The sequence below is a fragment of the Brienomyrus brachyistius genome, chromosome 9 (genome assembly GCF_023856365.1).
Source record: "Brienomyrus brachyistius isolate T26 chromosome 9, BBRACH_0.4, whole genome shotgun sequence".
Classification (NCBI taxonomy): Eukaryota; Metazoa; Chordata; class Actinopteri; order Osteoglossiformes; family Mormyridae; genus Brienomyrus; species Brienomyrus brachyistius.
The window spans coordinates 16,336,292-16,356,024 of record NC_064541.1 but is presented as its reverse complement, the minus strand read 5'-3'; the positions used below and the strand labels follow the sequence as shown (position 1 = coordinate 16,356,024).

The window sequence follows — 19,733 nt, the reverse complement described above, 5'->3', positions numbered from 1 at the left end:
TATCCCTTTACAGCTGTTTAACCTTGTTAGTTAAGAAGGGCTTGGTTATTTCAGACAACTGCATGATATGTAGAACTGGGTAATACAGAAACAAGCCCCTCAAGACAACAAAAGTCCTATTCACTAGAAAGGCGGTATGTAAACTGAGCTTCAAAGAATCTACTACGTTTCGAGCATTTGTGCACGGCTCTATAAGTTGTACATAGACAGACGAGAAAATGTCTTTTATTGTACAAAGAAACATTCACAAGTTACGGGTCATTCACGTGATCATGTGAGATGGTCCATTACAACAATTAAAGGAGATAGAACAGTCCACAAAATTAAACTTGAGATAATTCCTTGAGACTAGTACGTGTGTCTCCTGTTTCCACAACCCTAACAAAAACGGTGACCGTGAGATATCAGCCGCAGATGCAATATAAGAACTGAACTGCAGAGGGCGAAAGCGAGCAGAACGATGAACAGCGGTGTTTTTGGAGAGAAGCAGGCTGAAAGCAGTCTGGCGCTTTCACAGCAGACTATTTTCCACCCTTAAACGTAAACTAAATCAGTTTTCCTATATGGAATTTTCCTAAAACTGTGGGGAGAAAATAAAAAATAAGGGAAAAAAAAAGCACCTCAGTCAAACCTTTTTGTAAACCTCAATTCCAGATCATTTTGTTTCAAGTACGTGGACCTCAGAACATGTGCAGAGAAAAGGGTTAAAACCACAGAGCATTTTTCTTGTTTAAATTCCCTGAACCCACAAAGTCTTTCTTTAGTGGCTTAGGCATCAAAACAGTCATTTTCACATCTCATATCATTTCCTCCATAGGGGGCAATGGGACATCCAGGCGATAAAATGGCAAAAAAAGGTCAATTAATTTTTCATTCAGTCCAAAGATTCGCCTTCAAAAATCCTGCATTCTGCTTGGTGTCATGACAACTGACACTTCCCTAAAAAAAAAAAAAAAAAAAAAAAAAAAAAAAATTCTCGCAGTCATCTGCACAAACGACGTTTTTTGGGATCCTCCTGACATTTCGTGAAGAACACGCTGCCTGCGTTTGTGTGGCGTGTCGCATGTCTTACCTGGTCGGGTTCCTCCTCTTCTACAGGAATTCAGATGTTAGAGTGCGCTTATGCACTCCAGGGACCTTGGGGTCGGGAGGGACCCCCACTGTGTCTATCACAGTGGGTAAGCTTTGATATTGCATCACAGACATGCACAACAAGTTGTAATCAGATCCACGGCAGGTGGGGATACTAGGCCTGCTAGTAAGTGTTCTCTGGCTACATGGCCGACGTTGTGAAACAGGGAAAGACCCATTTGCTTTGGTGGAGTCTGGTAGACTGCAGGTTTGTAACTTTACAGGAAAAAAGCATCACCTCCTAGGAGGGAACTGCTGTACACATACAAATCAAGGTCTTAGCTGAAATCAGACATCCGTAGTACTGTACAATTTCCACTAACATATCTACACTTCAGAATTCCATAGGGATAATAGTTTGATGCTCTATTATCTAAAACGCATTTTTAAAACAATCCACAGTAAAACTAGACTTTTTACCAAGAACAATAAAAAGTCTCATTAAATCAGTTTACTGCTGAATGCCATATTATGTAACAAAACTGAGGTTTTAAGCATCACATTAATCAAAGACGGCATTTGTTTCTGCATTCCATCCCCTGAGATATAGGATCACACTCAAAACTGAACCTCAACACACATCAAGGAGAAGTAACAGCTTTCCTCGAATTAAGCAAGGTACCAAATATCCATCCCTAACAGGTGGTTAAAGAGCAGGTCGTCGGGATGCAGCAATCACAGATGCAGAGATCCTCTGAAGACCCAGGTGAGGCTGGTGACCATCCAGGTGAGGCTGGTGACCATCCAGGTGAGGCTGGTGACCATCCAGGTGAGGCTGGTGACCATCCAGGCGAGGCTCCCGTCACCATGGCTCAGCTTATCATGCCTCCGCTTCCCGGCTACTGCAGAGGAACTGATCTATGCCTAAGATTGATGTATCTTACAACACATGGTAAGCACATGCTTACCATAAATTTGATAAACTTAAGGAGTACCATCATGAACGTGCACCAATGTGAGGGGGGGGGGGGGGGGGGGGGGGGAAGGAATAGTGATCCAAAGCGGCAGGTTGTGCAGCTTGTGGGGATTCAGGAACATCACAACATGAGAGAAAGTGGTGGGAGGGTTATAGAGAACTGATGCACTAAATTAAATAGAGATGCAGAAAAGGTGAAGGGAAGAGAAGGAACCGGAAATGACATCCGAACTCTCAGTCGTCACTGTATAAAAAAATTGAAGAACTAGCCCAAGAGTGTCCATCCACTAGGAGAGAATTCATACGTGGGATACTTCCGGGAAAGGATGTGAAAGGGGAGACGGACCCCAAGTCTGCCAGTGTCTTTCCACACGACTCCGGAAGCATGTTCACATGATGCCGTTGGTGAGGTACTGGAAGCCGTCATAGAGCTTGGTGGTGAGCGAGCGCATGGACCCATCGACCATCTGCTCCACCAGCACCTGCAGCTGCTCCTCAGTCAGGTTCATGTGGAAACGCTCCTTTAGGTTCCGGATGGTGCTCGAGCCATGAAAGCAGGGCAGCTGCGAGCCTGGGGAGGGACGATGGGGAGGACTCTGCTCAGATGCTGTGGTAGGTGGAGCTAACGAAAGCTTACGGGTCAACGGCATTTAGGAGTATGCGCCAATGTCCCAATGCGATTCGATTCACAAGATAACGATTTGATATCAATCGAAACGGAATGAGGTACGAAATACTATATCGCAGCTTTCCATATATTCAAAAAGCTCTAAATAGAACACAAATTTACAAATGCACAGTCTCTGGAAACAAACAGCAGAGAGCACTAAGTGATTACCTTGCTGCATGATCTCCACAATCTGGACCACTTTATCCATGTGCTTCCGTGCAGCAATCAGGCCCTGCAGCATCAGCATCTTGTAGTAGTTGAACATGTCACCATCCTGCCCCCCCATCACCTGAAACAGATGCACATAGATGCAGCCCAACATTAATCCATAGTGGAGGAAAACATCAGGTTATACCATGGATGAGACTAGAACGTCGCTCGGTTATGTAGGTAGAAGCCTTCTGACCTACAGACTACAGGATTAGTGGAAGAGATTTAAGGGATTATATCAGAATAATACAAAAAATGGATGTGAAATTTCAAAGCAGAAACTGTGTACTATAAATTACTTATCAGTTCAGAGAAAAAAACTGCTGTATACGCATGTCAATGTTAAGTTATGTTATGAAATCGACCCCTCTAGCAATCTCTGCATTATTGCAGCAATGTTCCGACTCGTGACTCACATCCACAAACTCGCTGGTGAGTTTGAAGGCGGAGGTTTCGAAACCCAAGTTACGGGGTGAGCTGGAGAGAATGAAGCCAAAGTCTATGTGGATGATGTGGCCCTCGGCGTCCAGCAGGATGTTGCCGTTGTGCCTGGGAACAAGGAGACGTAGTTGCAACAAAAGTGGAGAGATACTCGAACCAGTTTTGCTCGTTGGCGGATGAGTGGAGGTGAGACGGGAAGATGGGAGAGATGGAAGGACACGGGTTACGAGGATGAGAGCGGGAATGAGCCATCAACAAGGACAAGAGGAGGAGAAAACATGAGTGAGATGAAATGAAGGTAAATTGATGAAACTGCATGAAACTGAAGGCTGGCAGAAAAACCAGATTTGGCCTGACCACAGTGACGCGTCGTGGGAAGGCTGGCAGGTCGGGACCCCGGGCCTCACCTGTCCTTGACCTGCAGCAGGTAGCAGATGAGGCAGTAGCCGGCGCAGCTCTGCACGAAGTTGCGCTGTGCGCTGAGGAAGGCCTCGGTTGTGTAGTTTCCATGCTCCTGCAGGAAGTAGTCCAGCAGCGACAGCTGGCTCTGCTTCTTCACCTGGTGGATGGACACGGCATTCACCACCGGCTCGATCATGCCGCTGTCCGAGGAGATGACCAGGATCTTGTATGGCTTTATCCACAGGGGCACCCGCTCCTGCTCCCAGATTGACTGGAGAGGGAGAGACAGAGAGAGATAGAGAGAGACAGAGAGAGAGTTTAAATACACAACAGTGCGGAAGAAAAGCTGCAGCTGTGGTAGACTTCGACCTACACGCCTCAGCAAGTCTGACTGCTGATCTTGTGTCAAGCCGAGTTTATTATAGCGCAATACAATTAGCACAACTGAGTGTGTGACCTTACAGGACGTCTGGAGCGACGAATGCTTCTTCAGTTGAAGAGGAAGAGTGGAGGTTGGTTCTGCGACATACCTTCAGCTGACTCAGCACCTGGAAAGCGAGCAGCTCTTGTCGGAGGTCGTCCCCACACTTGACGATGACAGAGAGCAGTCGCCAGTTGGGGAGGTGGCCGTACGGGGATCCTTCTCTGATTCGCCTGCATCAGACACATGACCAGATCCTCATTTCAGGCTCAGATTTTAGCGACTCTGGTTAATAGGAAACCAATTTAACCACTGGGATCAATAAAGTACATCTACATTTTTTGGCGGGCCTCACCGAACTTTCTCCTGCCAAGGCTCTTTGAGGGCCACAGCAGAGGGGTCCTCTGGATCTCTTCTGAACGTCGTGGGCGTGTGGGCCAGCTGCTCGGAAAGCCTTCGGCTGGATGATCAGACCGAAAGGCAACCCCATGAAGACAGCTGACCCTTTCAGATCACTCCTGACTTATGAAGCCAGGTGTTTTTAATATCCACCATTAATGCCAAAGAGAAATTAATCCGTCTAATAGTGAAGCTAAAAACAAACAGAACAGGAGTGACATTACACATCTGCTCCAGCGGCACAACCCTACCGGATGTCCCCGGCTGCGATGAAGACAGGCTCCTTGCTCTCCTGGCTGGTGATACTGTCCACCGAGAACTGCGAGATGTTGTCTGAGCTGTTGGTGTGGATCTCTGGGAGCTGGAAGTGCAAGAAGAGCCCACAGGGGATGAGAGCCAAAAACCAAACCAAGGGAGCTGGTCTGGTGCTGGAAATTCCCGTCGAACTTTCAGAAAGCAACTAATTAGATATCTTATGTAAAAACCGGAAAAAGCATAACGAACAACAGGATGCAGATGTGAGGAGATGGGCTGGGAGAGGAACACTGAGGGGGACCGGGGAGACGACGCTGGAGGCACAGTTGAATACTGAACCAAAATCGCACCATTTAAGAGTCTGGGAAGGCAGAGCTGAAAGTGTGGCCATAGGATTTAGGGAAGTAAAACGGACAGGAAATCGAAAGTAGCGCTGTGGGTCGGGCTGTTAGGCAACACCAGGAAGCATTTTACCCTCCGCTGACTCAGTTAAGAAGCATCTATCTTAAGAAGCAGGAAGTGAAATGATAATAAGCATATTACTACTGTAACTACACGATTATCGATAAACTAATAATCTGGGGAAATGAGGATTACTGAGGGACACAGGTAGACTTGGGCGGCACGACAGTATTACAGTATACCCCGGTATTTAGAAATCCCAAAGGTATTATTTTTAATAGTGCCAAAAATACAGACGCTCCTCATTCTATTTTAATGGCTATGGAGATGATGTTCGGAGGAGACTGTAGTGCACGGCATGTGAAACCAGACGTGAAGTGACTAGGAGTGGCAGCAATAACACAGGATAATAGCACTTTTTTTAACTGATGGAATATACAAATCTAAGACGAACTGAATTCATTATAACGTAGAACTTGACCAACAGAAGGATTATTTGGCAGTAGAAAAGAAATGATCTGCTTGTGGTGACCATTTGCACGCAGAACTAATATTTAATGAAATTCACAGCTTGTCAAACTACTGTTAGAGGACTGGTTAGCTTTGTTTCCCATAAACCTTAGGGCAAGGATGGGCAATCTTATCCAGAAAGGGCCGCTGGGTATGCGGGTTTTATCTGAAACTCCCTAATTAGATTACTGATTAGAGGACTGACTGGCTGAAGAGTCCTCACACCTGGGTTTGAACAGCTGACCTAAAGGTTATCCCAAGAATCTGCATACACACCAGCCCTTTGTGGATGAGATTGCCCACCCCTGCCCTAGGGGGTGGTTACCTGGTGCGTTTTGTGATGACAAACACTTAGGCACTCTCAAAATAAACGGCCACCAATTTGTACCTTTGCTTGTCACTGGGGCTGCACCCTGAAGGATCTGCCAATTGTACCCTTAGCTGTAGGTAATTGTAACTTTTAAGGTACAGAAATGGACTCCAAGGAACATTTTTGTACCATTGGGGGTATATAAATGTTGTTTGTATGTTCCTCAGAGTTCCTCAGCTACAGGGGATGTTCCTCAGAGATTATTTCTGTACCTTAAAAGGTAGATCCTTGATGGTACAGCCCCAGTACCAAGCAAAGGTACAAACTTGTACTCTTATTTCCGAGTGTGCCGAGCTGACTCGTTAACGGCACGTATGTTTGTAATTGTTTCATTTGTTTTCACTTTGGACAAAAGCATCTGCAAAATAAAAATAAATGTAAATATTGAAAGTAGTTATTTTTTTTTTTTAAATAAATATCGACCTGAAAAATAGAAAACATAAGAGGCAGATGACTGGTTCTCTTAGAGACGAGGACTTGGCTACCTCCACCTGCAGCTCGCCGATGTCGTCCACGGACCAGGCCTCCTCGTCGTTGTCGTAGTTGGGCACGGTGGAGAAACTGGCGGCCCGCTGCTCGGCCGTGATACCGCAGTCGGGCAGGTTCTCCACCGAGCGCGTGCTGCGGATGCGCGTCTCTGGTATCCGCACCGGAACACTGGACGTCTCGAAGTTCTCGCACTCCAGCACCTCCACGTAAATGAGGTACGGTGCCTGGCAAAGGGACGGAAAGGTCGGCCAGGTCAGTCGCATGGTGCGTGGGCATAATTGCATTACATTTCAATTATCGCCAAAATACTCATGAATAAACACAGGGAACATTCTAGGAAGTGAGGAACTGAAAGAACAAAAATATACTTGAACATCATTAGAAAATAGGTCCACCTCTGTCCTGTAAGAGATTTCATGATACCCCTCCCCAGCCCAGATGAGACTGGCTCGCCTACTTTGTCTTTGGAGTTGAGCACCACGGCCTGGGTGTGAGGCACACGGACCACGTGGTGGTCGAACGCCGCCGTGGGCAGCCAGACGCGTGCCGGCAGTTTGTGGTTGAGCAGTGACAGCTCTGAGATGAGACGCTGGGTCTTCTGCTCCTTGGTGGGAAGTGTGGCCAGCCGCTTGCCGATGCCCATCAGTGACTTGATGAACTCTCGCTGGGGAGTCAGGCGTGCTGGCTGCAGACACAGAAACCTTTTGTGAGCCTCTCTGATCAGCATGGACCAAATTCAACCGACAAACATTAACACGGATCCTGAAAGAAGATGCAGAGGTGAAACCGGTGCACATTCTGCCAGAATTAACCCGTCTCAAACAGATCCAAAGCATTTATAGTGTCAGAAAACAACGTTAAAAAATTTTTTAAACCAACAAAAGAAGCAAACATGCAGTACCACCAATATACAGCAGGTGGCGGTACTGTTTAAAAAAAACTGGTTGGTTCTTGCAGCAAACATTTCAGAAATGTCAGACTTAAGAAGCACACAATTCCTCTTTTGTTTAATTTTGCTGAGCAAAACCACCCACCGACATGAAATCACTAAAGACATTTAAACAGCAGTTACAGCCTTGGTAGAGGACTCCATAGCAACAATGTGGTCAAGCATCAGGTTCGGTTACAGCTAATAAACCTCAAGGAGAAATACTGTAAGTGACGCATTTAGTACTCAAAAGGGAGGGGGGGGGCACCGGGCCGAGGAAAGCACCAGCACCCTGTTTCTGAACTATGAAATACAATCCTAGACTTGAAGGAACGCCAAGAAAAGGCATCCAGAATAGGAAAACTGCAGTTAAGGAAGTGAGAAGCATGCAAGGAACAAGTAACATAATTCCAGAACATCACGCTACAGGGGGCACAAACAATGGCTCACGTGGATCACAGACGTGGGACAGGCATGAAATTTTCCCCACTGTCACACTGGAGTTTGAGAACCAGACCTGCCCCCCCCCCCCCATCATCCTATACTGAACCAAAACTTTGGTCACCAGAATCAGGATATTGACACAAGCCAAAGTTCTGTTCAGCCGCATTCACAATGAAAGGTTGCAGCATTTTTTATGACATTTTATGACTGGTCTATGGAGTGAAATTTGTGGCAAAAAGATGCACACAGATTGGAGAGACTTCTCAAACCTGCCAACACACAGGAAATAAAAATGCAAGTCAGTTTTCTCCTATAAGGATTTACACCTGCAGGACTGTCACTGCAGCTTAAACTCAGTGAATTCATGAATGGAAACACCACCACACATTCTGCGGGGACGCAACACACCATCAGGACCACAGCCACTCCAAACGGATTCGGAGGGAGGTCACTGAAGACAGCGCTTAGCCCTGTCTCCTGGGGCCTCGAGAAGCACCTCGACAATGAGGAAGCAGCAACTTACTGTACCGGTCTCTAAGTCAAGGCTTCCAGTGCTGGAGGTCAGATCCTGAGAAAGGAGGCCGTTATAGCACAAGAACAGGGGGGACAGGAAGGCGAGACAAAAAAGACAAAGGGTCAGTCTCGATGGCGCGTGGTTCACTGCACTCACTGCCACACCAGACATGCAGTGCCAGTCAAAAGTCTGGACACACCTACTGAAAATCACTTATCCCTCAAAATATAATGACCCTAAACACACCTTGAGATTACGTTGCAAGTATTATCTTGTGAGGAAAAAGGACAGATGACCTGCCCCCCCCACAATCCCCCCCAACCTAAACCCTATCGAGCTACTTTCATAACTGTGCGGATGATAAAACGATGAATGTACAGGGGTGCTTTTCACTTGATTGTAGGAGCAGTTTATGTGTTTCAGAATGAAATTGAGCTTGACATTGTTCAAACTGTGAAATGTATTTCAGGCCCCTTCCAGAGAGTTCCTTCCAGAGCCCAGATGAAGTGGAAAGTCCGACGTCAGATGGCGACAGACCTGGTACTGAGCGTTCAAAGTTCTATGAGGGCTCGTCCTTTATACGGCCTGTTTAATGTTAACGTCTTCATGTGGAATGGGAAAAGCCTCATTTTGCCGTAACTCATGCAGTACCAGTGAAAAGTCTGGACACACCTACTGAAGATCACTTTAATCCCAACAGGATAACAATACTAAGTGCACCTCGAGGTTATGCAAGTACTGTATTATTTTATGAACAGGTAAAGGGATGGAGTTCTGTGACAGACGACCTGCCCCCCCTCCCCCCCACAATCCCCCCAACTTAAACCCTAAAGAGCTGGTTTGGGATGAGTTGGATCAACGAGTAAGAATAAGGTGGCAACTTGTGCCCAGAACTTGTGGAAACTCCTTCAGGCCTGTTGGAGAAGCATTCCAGGTGGTTACATCTGGAAGGTGATTAAAAGAAAGCAAAAAAACTCCTATTTTGAAAAGTCTAAAATTTGAGAAAATTTTGAGCTGTTGAACATTTCTCCTAGTTATTGCAATGTTTCATATATATTACTTCATTGCCTCAAGGCCTTTTACTGCAAGGTGCATAACAAAATAGAGACAATAAAAGCAGGTATGTCCAGACTAGTCCTGTAAACAGTGTAACGTGCTGGGTGCTGTGGCGAGTCTGGAAGGTAGGAATATGACAGGAGTACAAATCACACCAAGCATATCAATAATATTTCAGTTTAAGGTCTGGTCCTTAAAGATTAATAAACAGTTACTCATTTGTTAACAAATTAAAAAATAAAATTAAGATACAATCAAATTTAGAACTGTACTACAAAGATAGTAAATATTTAGTGAGACGGGAGTACTAACAAACTTGCAAATGCTCAAATTCTAACTCAATTCTGAGTATGCTTACTAACCCATTGTTTTATATTTGAAAGTGATTTACTGGCAGTTTTACAGTTACGAGGAGCAAGACACGAGTGCAGTGGGTTTGACTGCAAGGAAATCTTTTTGTTTACAAATATATTACCAAATAGTTAGTGACAATTTATTCATAGTGAAAGGGCAGACCTTAAAACTAAAGTGTTACCCGCATCACCCCTCTCCCCACCCCGCCCCAAGGGAAAACCGTATCACGCTATTCTAAGTAACAGAGTGCCTACTAAGTAGGGCAATTCACAGGGCCTGGGAGGAGGCCTGCTTCTACATACAATGGGAACGAACCACAGGGTATCCTCTAGAACAAGCTTCGGTTGTTGGGAGGGGCAGATTCTGCAGGGTCTAAAGTAAGGACCCCAACAGACAGACAGCCATGCTGCCGGCTCACTTCCTCATGCTAGATTTTCTGCTTAATCGCCACAGCGAAGGAAATGCCCAACTAGGATTTCCTATCCAGTCTTTCCGTGACAGCAGGCAGAATGAGATTAGGCGTGGAGCCAGGGAGATGGGCAGGGCCTGTCCCAGGGAAGCCGATCCCTTCAGGAAGCGCGAGTGCCATTCAGCCACGCCCAGTGCGCTTCAACAGCCGCTCTCATCGCAGCCGGCGGCTGCGTGCTATGGAAATGGGCGCCGTGGAAAACGAGTGGAAAATACCAGCCGGCCCCTTAACAAGCAGGCAAGAGCCCAGTCACAACAGAATATGGGAAACAGCTCTTAGCGTATTTGGAGGTGGACGTTTCCATTTCCCAGACAGCGCCGGGCACAAGGCTGGTGTTCACCCTGGGGATTCCAGCAAGTCGCAGGGAACACACACACACACACACACACACCATGACCGATTTAGACACCACTTAGACTACCAGCTTGTCTTTGGACTGCGGGAGGAGATTTACTATTTATTCAGCATATTTTGCTTTATACCTTAAGAAGAAGAAGAAAAAAAAAAAAATCACACACAGCCTAGGGTTTACTTTAGGATAAACTTCATATATTCTGCAAATTCAGCAAACGCATTATGGTGAAATGCAAAGGAAACAATGTCCCTACAAGACATTAAGCAACTTCTATGGCACAGGCTGAATTCCGACAGTATTACCCTACAGCCGGGTCAAACAACGAAGGCCTCATCGTATCTTAAACCTGCCCCAAGCTGCACTGCTAGCGTTTTAGTGGGTTGGACACCAGGTGAAGCAGAAACAGCCATGCAGAAAAGCCCCCAGCCTTGCGTGGGGCTCGCCGTGGTCTCCAGGGACAAGGGAGCACAGGGAACAACAAGCAGGGGGACTGAAGTGAATTCTGATCTACACCTACACATGAAGCAGCCAAACCCCTGAGAGACAGACATACAAAAGATCAACAAAGGGCAAATAAAAGCACAGACATAAACAAGTAAAGTGCGCAATTAAACCTAGGAGTGCAGAGGCTTTTTCCCATGACAGCGATCAGACTTTTCTGCATATGAACATAAGTAGCGCGTTTAGAGGACATAGAACGCAGCTAATGCAGGTGTTATTAGCGCCTTAGTATTCCTCTCAAGGGAGTGTCGCCAACCAGACATCCCACAGGATGTCAATAAAACAAAATAAATTCATGTAACTTTGGGAAAAGTCAGTAACATGGATTACAGCAGGCTGTGCGATTTGAAAACAGAGAATTAATATAACGTTGAAGAGGATCTAGAAAAGCAATCAGTACTGAACAATAACGATGACTGTGACATGTGAACAATTACATTTACATCATAAATTGAAGCAAAAAAAATAAATTAATATATTTTAAAATGCCACAATATATAGAAAAGTTGTCTGGACTGCAGTGAGATAAAAGATGCAGCTCTTTAATGTGAGACATGATAATGTGATGAATGATAATTACGGCTGAATGTAAACTCTAACACATTCATCATCAAACACCGGCCTTTTGGGTAGAACCCAAGAGAATGCAGGGGTAACTGTTACTATGACAACAGGGACAGGAACGGTGATGTCATGCTTCAGAGAAGGAGAGTGATTAAAGTTACCCTTAGAGCAACAGGGATATTGGAGACAGTGCACATAAACAGATGGGCGCAGGCCATGGTGCATGATGCAGAGTGTAGGGAATTAAAAACACACACACACACACACACGCACACAAATTGATTGCTGCAAGGTCAAGACTTTAGGATTTTTCCATAAACAAATGGGGACAGACCTTGTTGCAGACTAGTGGGGATTTACAAAACCATTTTGGATTTATGGTTGTCAGGTCAAGACTTCAGATTTTTTGCATTATACGGATATACTACAATCTGCAGCACGCACATACTGGCAGTTTGTACGGATTTTCACTACCCCGCCCAAATACACCCCAAAGACAGTTAGCATGACTCTTCAGAACACCTTCTGATTCACCAGACATATTTATTTGTGTTCCTAAACTTGGCTGCTTGGGTGTTTACTCTTCTTTCCATGTCCTCTTTCTCTTAGTTAATGAAGTGGGGCAGGAGTAGATACACCTCACCCCCGTCAATCAACAGAAGGTTCGCTACACCCCCACCACGCTCTGCAGCAGCTCTACCCCCAGGCTATCAGAGTTCTCCACTCACACCTAACTCATAAACGTTGACAGAAAAAGTCTCCATTTACATTTTGTGCCAAGACGATATTCTATTGTCAACATACATTACCATCTATATACTATGTTTTGCACATATTGTTTACTTGTACCGTTTACTTGTACCGTTTACTTGTACCGTTTACCTGAATTGAGTTATGTACTGTTGTGTATATTTTTTATATCCAGTATTTACAAGTATTCAACTGCACTGTTTTCGTTGTCTTATGCTCTGAAGAAATGCAATTTTGCTTTATTTGTATGAAATGACAGCAAAGCAACTTCACTAGATATAGAACACAGTTCCTTACAGCACTGGCTTGCAGCAATAGTGTGGGAGAAAACCATGCTAAGGTCGCCAAGGTTACTGCATATGGACTCCACGTGGTGACAGCAATCACTGTTATCCCCTCAAAGCCTAAACCTAGACCACATGGTTCTATATCACTGGTCTTTGGGGGGAGGAGGTCAGCAGAACAGGAGGAAGGAATCAAACAGATAAGATACCAAAGGAGATTACAGGCAAATGGAGCAGATGTGGCCCAGCAGGACAGTAACATGATGGAAGAGTATAGGGCAGGAAGGGGGAGGGGGGGGTAACCAAGGTCATGAATTCACGACAGGAAAGCCAAAGCAATGGGGGAAAAGAGAAACAGCAACAGGAAACCAGACCTGCAGGAGACAGTGGGGAGGGGCTTCTTGAAATTGGTATGTGCGAGTTGACCACGATTCCAAAGGTAGAGTAACTGCATCCCCGTATTTGTGACCCATTGTAGCTACTGTCAGAAGAGTTGATTTCAACAAGGGGAGGAAACCCCCCTAAAACCAGGCAGCTGGACAGGAACGTGTGACAGTCAAGTGATCCGTACACTGACAGGCCCATCCCCCCACACTCCCCAATGGGCCCCCACTACAGACACACCCTGAAAACATGCTAGCTGTAGCCTGTTGTCGCCGAGGAATGAAACGAGGGACAGCTGCTCTGCAGAGGACAGTATCACAGACGACAGCCCACGCAAACTGTCTCCCTGCTGGATTTATGACCAGTACAGTCACCAGAACCACTCCTACATTCTTGTGACGCCTTCAACTGGTGCCAGCATGCTTCACTGACCAAAGAGCCGAGTGACACAGTCGTGTCACGATGTCAGCTCTACTCATTGTTTACTGATAAGGTCACCAGGCCACTTCAAACACAGAGGACTGAACTTTAACATGAATAGGACCAAAAAGGCAGTGAGGGCAGGAAGAAGTCAATCAACCAACAAAAGTCAATAAAGCCCTGTGCCAAAATGCCCTTAAACCAACTAGGTTCTACATTATGATATTATATACATTTGCATGGCAAAATTTACAATACCATATGGAAATGAGTCCCAGGCACCATGGCTCAAAGCGAAAACAGCAGGGCTTTCATGAACCCTAAAATTTAGGCGTCTACCCAGGACTCTACCCATAATCCTTTACAGGGCTCATTGTGAAACCATTACTTAAAGAGACAGATCCATTTCTGCCCCTCACACTGGACTGTGCACAGACACGGCTGGCATCTGTCACCAGCATCCCATGTCTTCTTTGTCGGAGCGCAAGTTCTGCCACATGCCTGTGACCCACTTAGCTGGGAGGCTGCAGGGGCTGCGGGGGGAGAGGGGGAGCTTCTAGAAGGAGCCCGATAACGCGAGACGTGCTCGACACTCGGGGTCATTTCGGCTGCACATGTAGGCCATCACTGAGAAACACCACAGTGAATAAACATCTCGTAAGTGAACTTGAGGGCCGACTTTACAATTTATCTTAAATTGAAGGAAGACCAGGAAACAAACAAAACAAAAAAAGTTTGACAGGTCAAAGCACTTAAATGAAACGAAAATGTATTTGGGTAAACAAAATTCAAGATTTTAAGTTTCATAGAGAATCTGTAGATGTCTTACAAAAGGGATTGCATAAGGAGGTGAGGTACGGCATGACGCATCCTGCACAAGATCGTAAAATGCAAGGCATGTCATTACCGGGCTCTTCACTTTCACCGAACAGTCAAACCAGACCACCGAAGGAGAACAAGCAGAAGCTACACTCACCTCATCCTGGCTACTCTCCACCTTGGGGTTGCTGGCTGTCCTCTTCAGGTTGCTGCTGAGGCTGATGCTGACGGTAGCATCAGATTTGGAGCGCTGGTGTGTGCGCTTGGAAGGTGAGAGCCCATGCTCAGGGTGGGCATGGCTGAGAATGGGGGGCGGGCATGAGGGCGGTGCCAGCTCTCTCCTGCCACGTTGGCCAGAGGGCTTGAGCTCATCAGAGAGGATAACTTTGCGGAGTTTGGTGCCCCGAGAGTGACGTTGCGTTGAAATGTGCATGTCAGAAGAGTAGGCACCCAAAAGCCAGGCGCACTGCAGCGAGAAGTTGATGCTCTGTCGACAGCGGTGCACCACGTAAGGTTTGATGGCATCTCCGACGTCCTCGTCCATGTGGATGTACATGTTGAGTAGCTGGGGCAGGTAGAAGTCCACATCTTCATTAGGGAAGCTGAAGAGACGGTTGCCTATGTAGGCCTGTACACCAGGCTCTTTGGAGTTGTACAAGTAGGAGATGGCCATGGAGACATCAAAGAGCTTGGACTCGAAGAGCCGCAGGAGCCATGACTGCTTTGAAGAGTTGTACTTCTGCCGCCGCCGGGCGCTCTTCACTGTGCCGGGGAGGGGGTCCTCCTCTTCCTCTCTAATCTTGGGAGGGTCCACATGGGTGCCCCCATTGACCAGGCCATCTGTGTTGCCCTTGAGCAATTTCACCTTCTGCAGGACCTCCTGGCAAGCTTTCTTAGCCACCTCTGGGTCGATGACCAAGGTGAGCTCCCCCACACCCTCTGAGATGACATCCAGAGGCGGGCTAACACCCCGAGTGCTGTCACTGCTGCCGGGGCTGAGGGACTGTTGGTGATGGCCGGCGGAGGGAGAGGATGGAGACGAGGTGCTGGACGTGGAGGAAACAGAAGGGCTCCGCTGCAGTTCCTCCACCTGGGCAGGGGAGGGCTCCACTTCTGCATCACCCATGGCCGATCCTACATGGGCCACTGCATGGGAAAGAATCCAAGTAGGATGGTTATTCGGGAAAAGTGAACTACCCCTATCAAGTGGCCAAAGCTCTGATTACGGTAGCTCTCCAAACCTCCCCCCGCATCATGTGATCAAGATCAGAAAAGCAATAGACCTTGTCCATGGGACACTACAAGACACAAATGGTGATCTATTTCATGTGGCATTCAACACGAAGCATGTGCAATCTTAAAACAAGTCACAGATATCACTGCACACAACTGAGTCACTCCTTACCATACACCGAAACAGTCCAGACAATTCATCTCAATAATCAAGAGAAAGACTTCCATAACCTAAAAATGAAAAACGCTTTGAAACGCTATACTGTTGTTACGTACCACGACAATTAAGTTCTCAAATTTAAGCTGTCCTTCTCCTGTATCAGAAGATTGTCTTTCAGCCTGGACTGCTCTCATAAATAGGACGGAGTTTATGTGACACCTCAACTCGGATGTACCACCAACAGTAGGGCGCCGTTCTGCTTCACAAGACAGGGTGAATGATCCCCATTTCAGCAGCGCTCCAACTATTCCAGCGTAAACACACTACGACTTGCACCTTCCATCTGAAGCAGCAGCGGTTCCTTAAGTTTGCAGCCAAGGACTTCGAGAGATCAGTCTTCTCCAGAAGAAGACACCAAAACACCAGACATGAACACTACCTGGTGGTGTTGGAGGAGGTGAACTTGCTGAACTCTGTTAAATGTTACACCAAGGCCACTGGCAAGGTGAGGATTATGCTACTTTAATAATAATGTGGCCTTTGGGTTGAATGACCAAACCGCCCTTTTTGGAATTAAATGCAAGTGGCGGTTAAGCAGCCAGGCCTTAGTGACAAGTGGAAAGGCCTGCTCTTGCCCTCATCCCGTTGACCAGCGGTGCCAACCTCCTCCAAGAGCTTTGTAATATTTTTTGTCCTTGTAGCTGCTAAATACGCTCATTATTAAAGCCGTAAAGTTGTCTGCCTGCTGCCTTAGAATCCCCATTGAATAAATGTTTGAGAAAACACTTAGGCTAAAGTCCGGACTTATTCTGCATGGACTGACGGTGCCAGTGTGTTTTACTGTACATTGGGCTTGTTGGGACCAAATGTTATCGTCGTAAACTAAAACGAAAAAGGACACAGAATAAAAGAAAACTACATCTCCTCTTTTAAAAGATGTTGCGGCTGCTGAACTTTCTTGACTTCAGTGCTTATCACTTCCACAACTACTACTACTTGATTTCCTGGAGGAAAAACAATCATTTAGATTAATCGACCAATCGGTAAAATAATCGATAGATCAATCCATAGAAAAATAGCCGTTAGTGGCAGCCCTAAACTGTAGATATTTTAAATCAGCTCTGACCTCAGCAGCTGAACAAAGATTCTTGAAATCGGAATGGGTTACAACTTGTAATCACAAGAAGGGCTTGCTTGACTATTAAACAGGAAACACTATGTGCCACTTCTAGAAGCAGAACAGCCCTGCTTACTTAAAGGGGAACAGCCCTTTCAATTGCCTTCAAGCATCTGTGCAGATGAAGGCCTCACTCATTTACTCATTTAATTGTGGCCTTATAAGACGATAAGAAGAGTTTTGAAAGTGCCAATTTCTTATTTACTTTGGAAGTGAACCTTTACAGATATGGAAACAGACACCAAAAAAACATACAAAATTACACTGTCATATATACCAAAAAATTATTTCAACATTTAACAAGGAAAGCTAGTCATGTGGATTTCTTGGCTCAACCGATTTTGCTGCTGATGACTTGTGCGTCAGTCAGTAATCGGACGCTGTAGCCCTAACATCTGAGCACTCTAACCAGACATTAAGTCCAGTCGCATCAGAATAACAGAACAAACTCCCGCCTGCACATAAGCCAGATTCAGCTGACTGGTTTGCACAACAAAATCGGCAACAAAATCGGCCAGCACAGGGACCGGCTGCCGCCGGCTTCCTCGAAACTCACAGAGCGCGGTGACTATATTACAGCCGGGGAGCAGAACAAAGCTGATGTGTACGAATGTCACAGAGACACAGAAAAAAAAGTGCACATTTGTCACTGGTGATCTCTCTCACCCTCATTTCCAGATTCTGGTGCTGAACTTTTGCACTATTCACTAGACAGAGACCAATATATAAATTAGCTGCATATAGATTCACGTGCCATCATGCTGCAAAGTGGCAGCCTTCATCTTATGCACAACTGACTGTCAATTTACAAACAACCTTGACAGAAACCTGTGAACAATCACAAAAAAAAAATAAAATAAAAATCACAAAGTCCCTGATTTAATAGCATTTCACCATGAATTGCTATGTAAAGAGGCAATGGGAGAGAAATCAGTTTTCTCCTACGCCCGTAACATGCAGTCTTGTTCCGTGACAGCTCAGTGGCAGAGATCACCACGGATCTGAACGACGGAACTGGCTTTCAGCGAAGACGGACCCCGCAGGCTGCCTGCAGTGCCACACAATGGCCCCTTCAGCAGGGCCAAACAATCATCTGGGGCACTGTTACACAGGAGGGCGAAGGGTTTGCAAGAAGCCTGCCTGGCGTCAGAGATGGGATTAAACCCACTGTAATAAAAGATTAAATTAGGCTTAAAATCTAAGCGGTCATGCTTAATTCCTTTTATTTCCAGGTCAATCACAGAATAAACTATAGATTATCCAAAGAGTCAAAAATCATTTCAGAGCATCAGAACATTTCATCGCCGCTCTTCATTATACTGAATCTGAAGGCGCAGATGGGGCACATGAATTAAAATCCAAGTTATGTCAAAGATTGAGCAGAAGAGCCTGGAAGCGTTTGTCAATATCTTATTTCAAAACAAAGCTTTGACACAGCATACACTTGTCAAACAGAAACTTGCTCAGTTTCATAACGCGTGTGCCTTGATGGAAAGTGAGCGTTTGAAAGCAGACAGCCAGGAGAGCAGTCAGTCAACATCAGTGAGGGATCAGAGCAATAGAGAAGACCAGCTGAAAGGAGCAAAGATGGGTGGGAATCTCAGATGGGGCAACGACGGCCTCCCCATCTCAAACGTCACTAACATCTATATCAAACTCCATAGGGCAGTTCAGTGCTGATACAAAAAAGGAAGAAAAGTCAATATCTACCTCGGCGATCGTTTACAGAAGAGACGGCAGCACTGAGTAAATTATTGTTGGATTGATGGCACAACTTGTTTCAAGGGCGTCTTGGGTCCTCATCCCATTTCTCACATTTAACAACACAGTAACTCAAAGTAACAACCTAACTTCTTATCGCTGCATTACGTATGATCAATTGAAACTATTCATTCTGGGTACCATCAACTAGGTATCTAATTACTGAAACAGAAGGCTCTTGATTATCAGAGCAGATTTCTAGCACACTATCTTTATCAGCTGGCTAGTTATTTTTACAGCAACAAATCTAACGAGCTAGCTATAAGCTTACGGGAAACACTGACACGGGTTGCTTACACAATAACTTGCTTTGGGAGGCTGATGTTTACAGCGAAGACATTTGTCCACTAAATCGAAATGGTGAACAACGAAACGTTTAAAAAGACAATAAGCTGATGCTACGCCTATAGTGCCGTGCTGGGGATTTTAAACTCCAGCCCAGTTGTCTGCAGTGGCAGCAAACTAGCTAGCAGAATAATGGAGTACCGTTAGCTTGCTAGTCGAATCAATCAGTAAAAAATACCACTCCATGTGATAGCTGGACTAAATCGTATGAACGGTATATTTTAATCGTTCACGCTTTGTTACTCCGAGTGTTGTGCCTTTGCCTGGTCCTCATTAATAGCGGTTTAATTATTAAACTGGAGATGATTTACAGCTTATTTATTAAAATGAGCCGCGTGCCGTTTACCTGCTCGGTAGATGGTAGGATTATGGTTTTTTTGCTTGTCTATCTGCAGTTTCGCAGCTCCATTAGGATGGCGATCCGACTTTCCCCGCTACTCGGCTCTTGAGTTGCACCGTTTACTCCGCGAGTTGGGGGAACTGCCAGGCCTGCCCGTGTCGGTGCCTGCGTCTGTGTCTGCCCGAACACGGCGCCTGCTCGTACTGAAAACGGGTAAGGAAACTACCCTCCTTCGGCGGCCATCTTGGCTCTATTTCCA

The 19,733-nt window shown here is 45.9% G+C and overlaps 1 protein-coding gene across 1 annotated transcript; it reads right to left on the bottom strand.

Annotated features, from left to right (window-relative positions):
• Positions 1-196: 196 nt before the first annotated feature.
• On the bottom strand, positions 197-19,684 carry pi4kb (phosphatidylinositol 4-kinase, catalytic, beta). Its single transcript, XM_049024420.1, has 11 exons — positions 19,481-19,684; positions 14,616-15,604; positions 7,074-7,301; positions 6,613-6,840; positions 4,842-4,951; positions 4,547-4,651; positions 4,301-4,424; positions 3,776-4,041; positions 3,344-3,476; positions 2,886-3,006; positions 197-2,618 (listed from the first exon to the last, which is right to left on the bottom strand). Exons 2-11 carry the CDS (start codon positions 15,582-15,584, stop codon positions 2,437-2,439), a joined length of 2,466 nt encoding a protein of 821 aa, XP_048880377.1. The 5' UTR covers positions 15,585-15,604; positions 19,481-19,684; the 3' UTR covers positions 197-2,436.
• Positions 19,685-19,733: the final 49 nt, after the last annotated feature.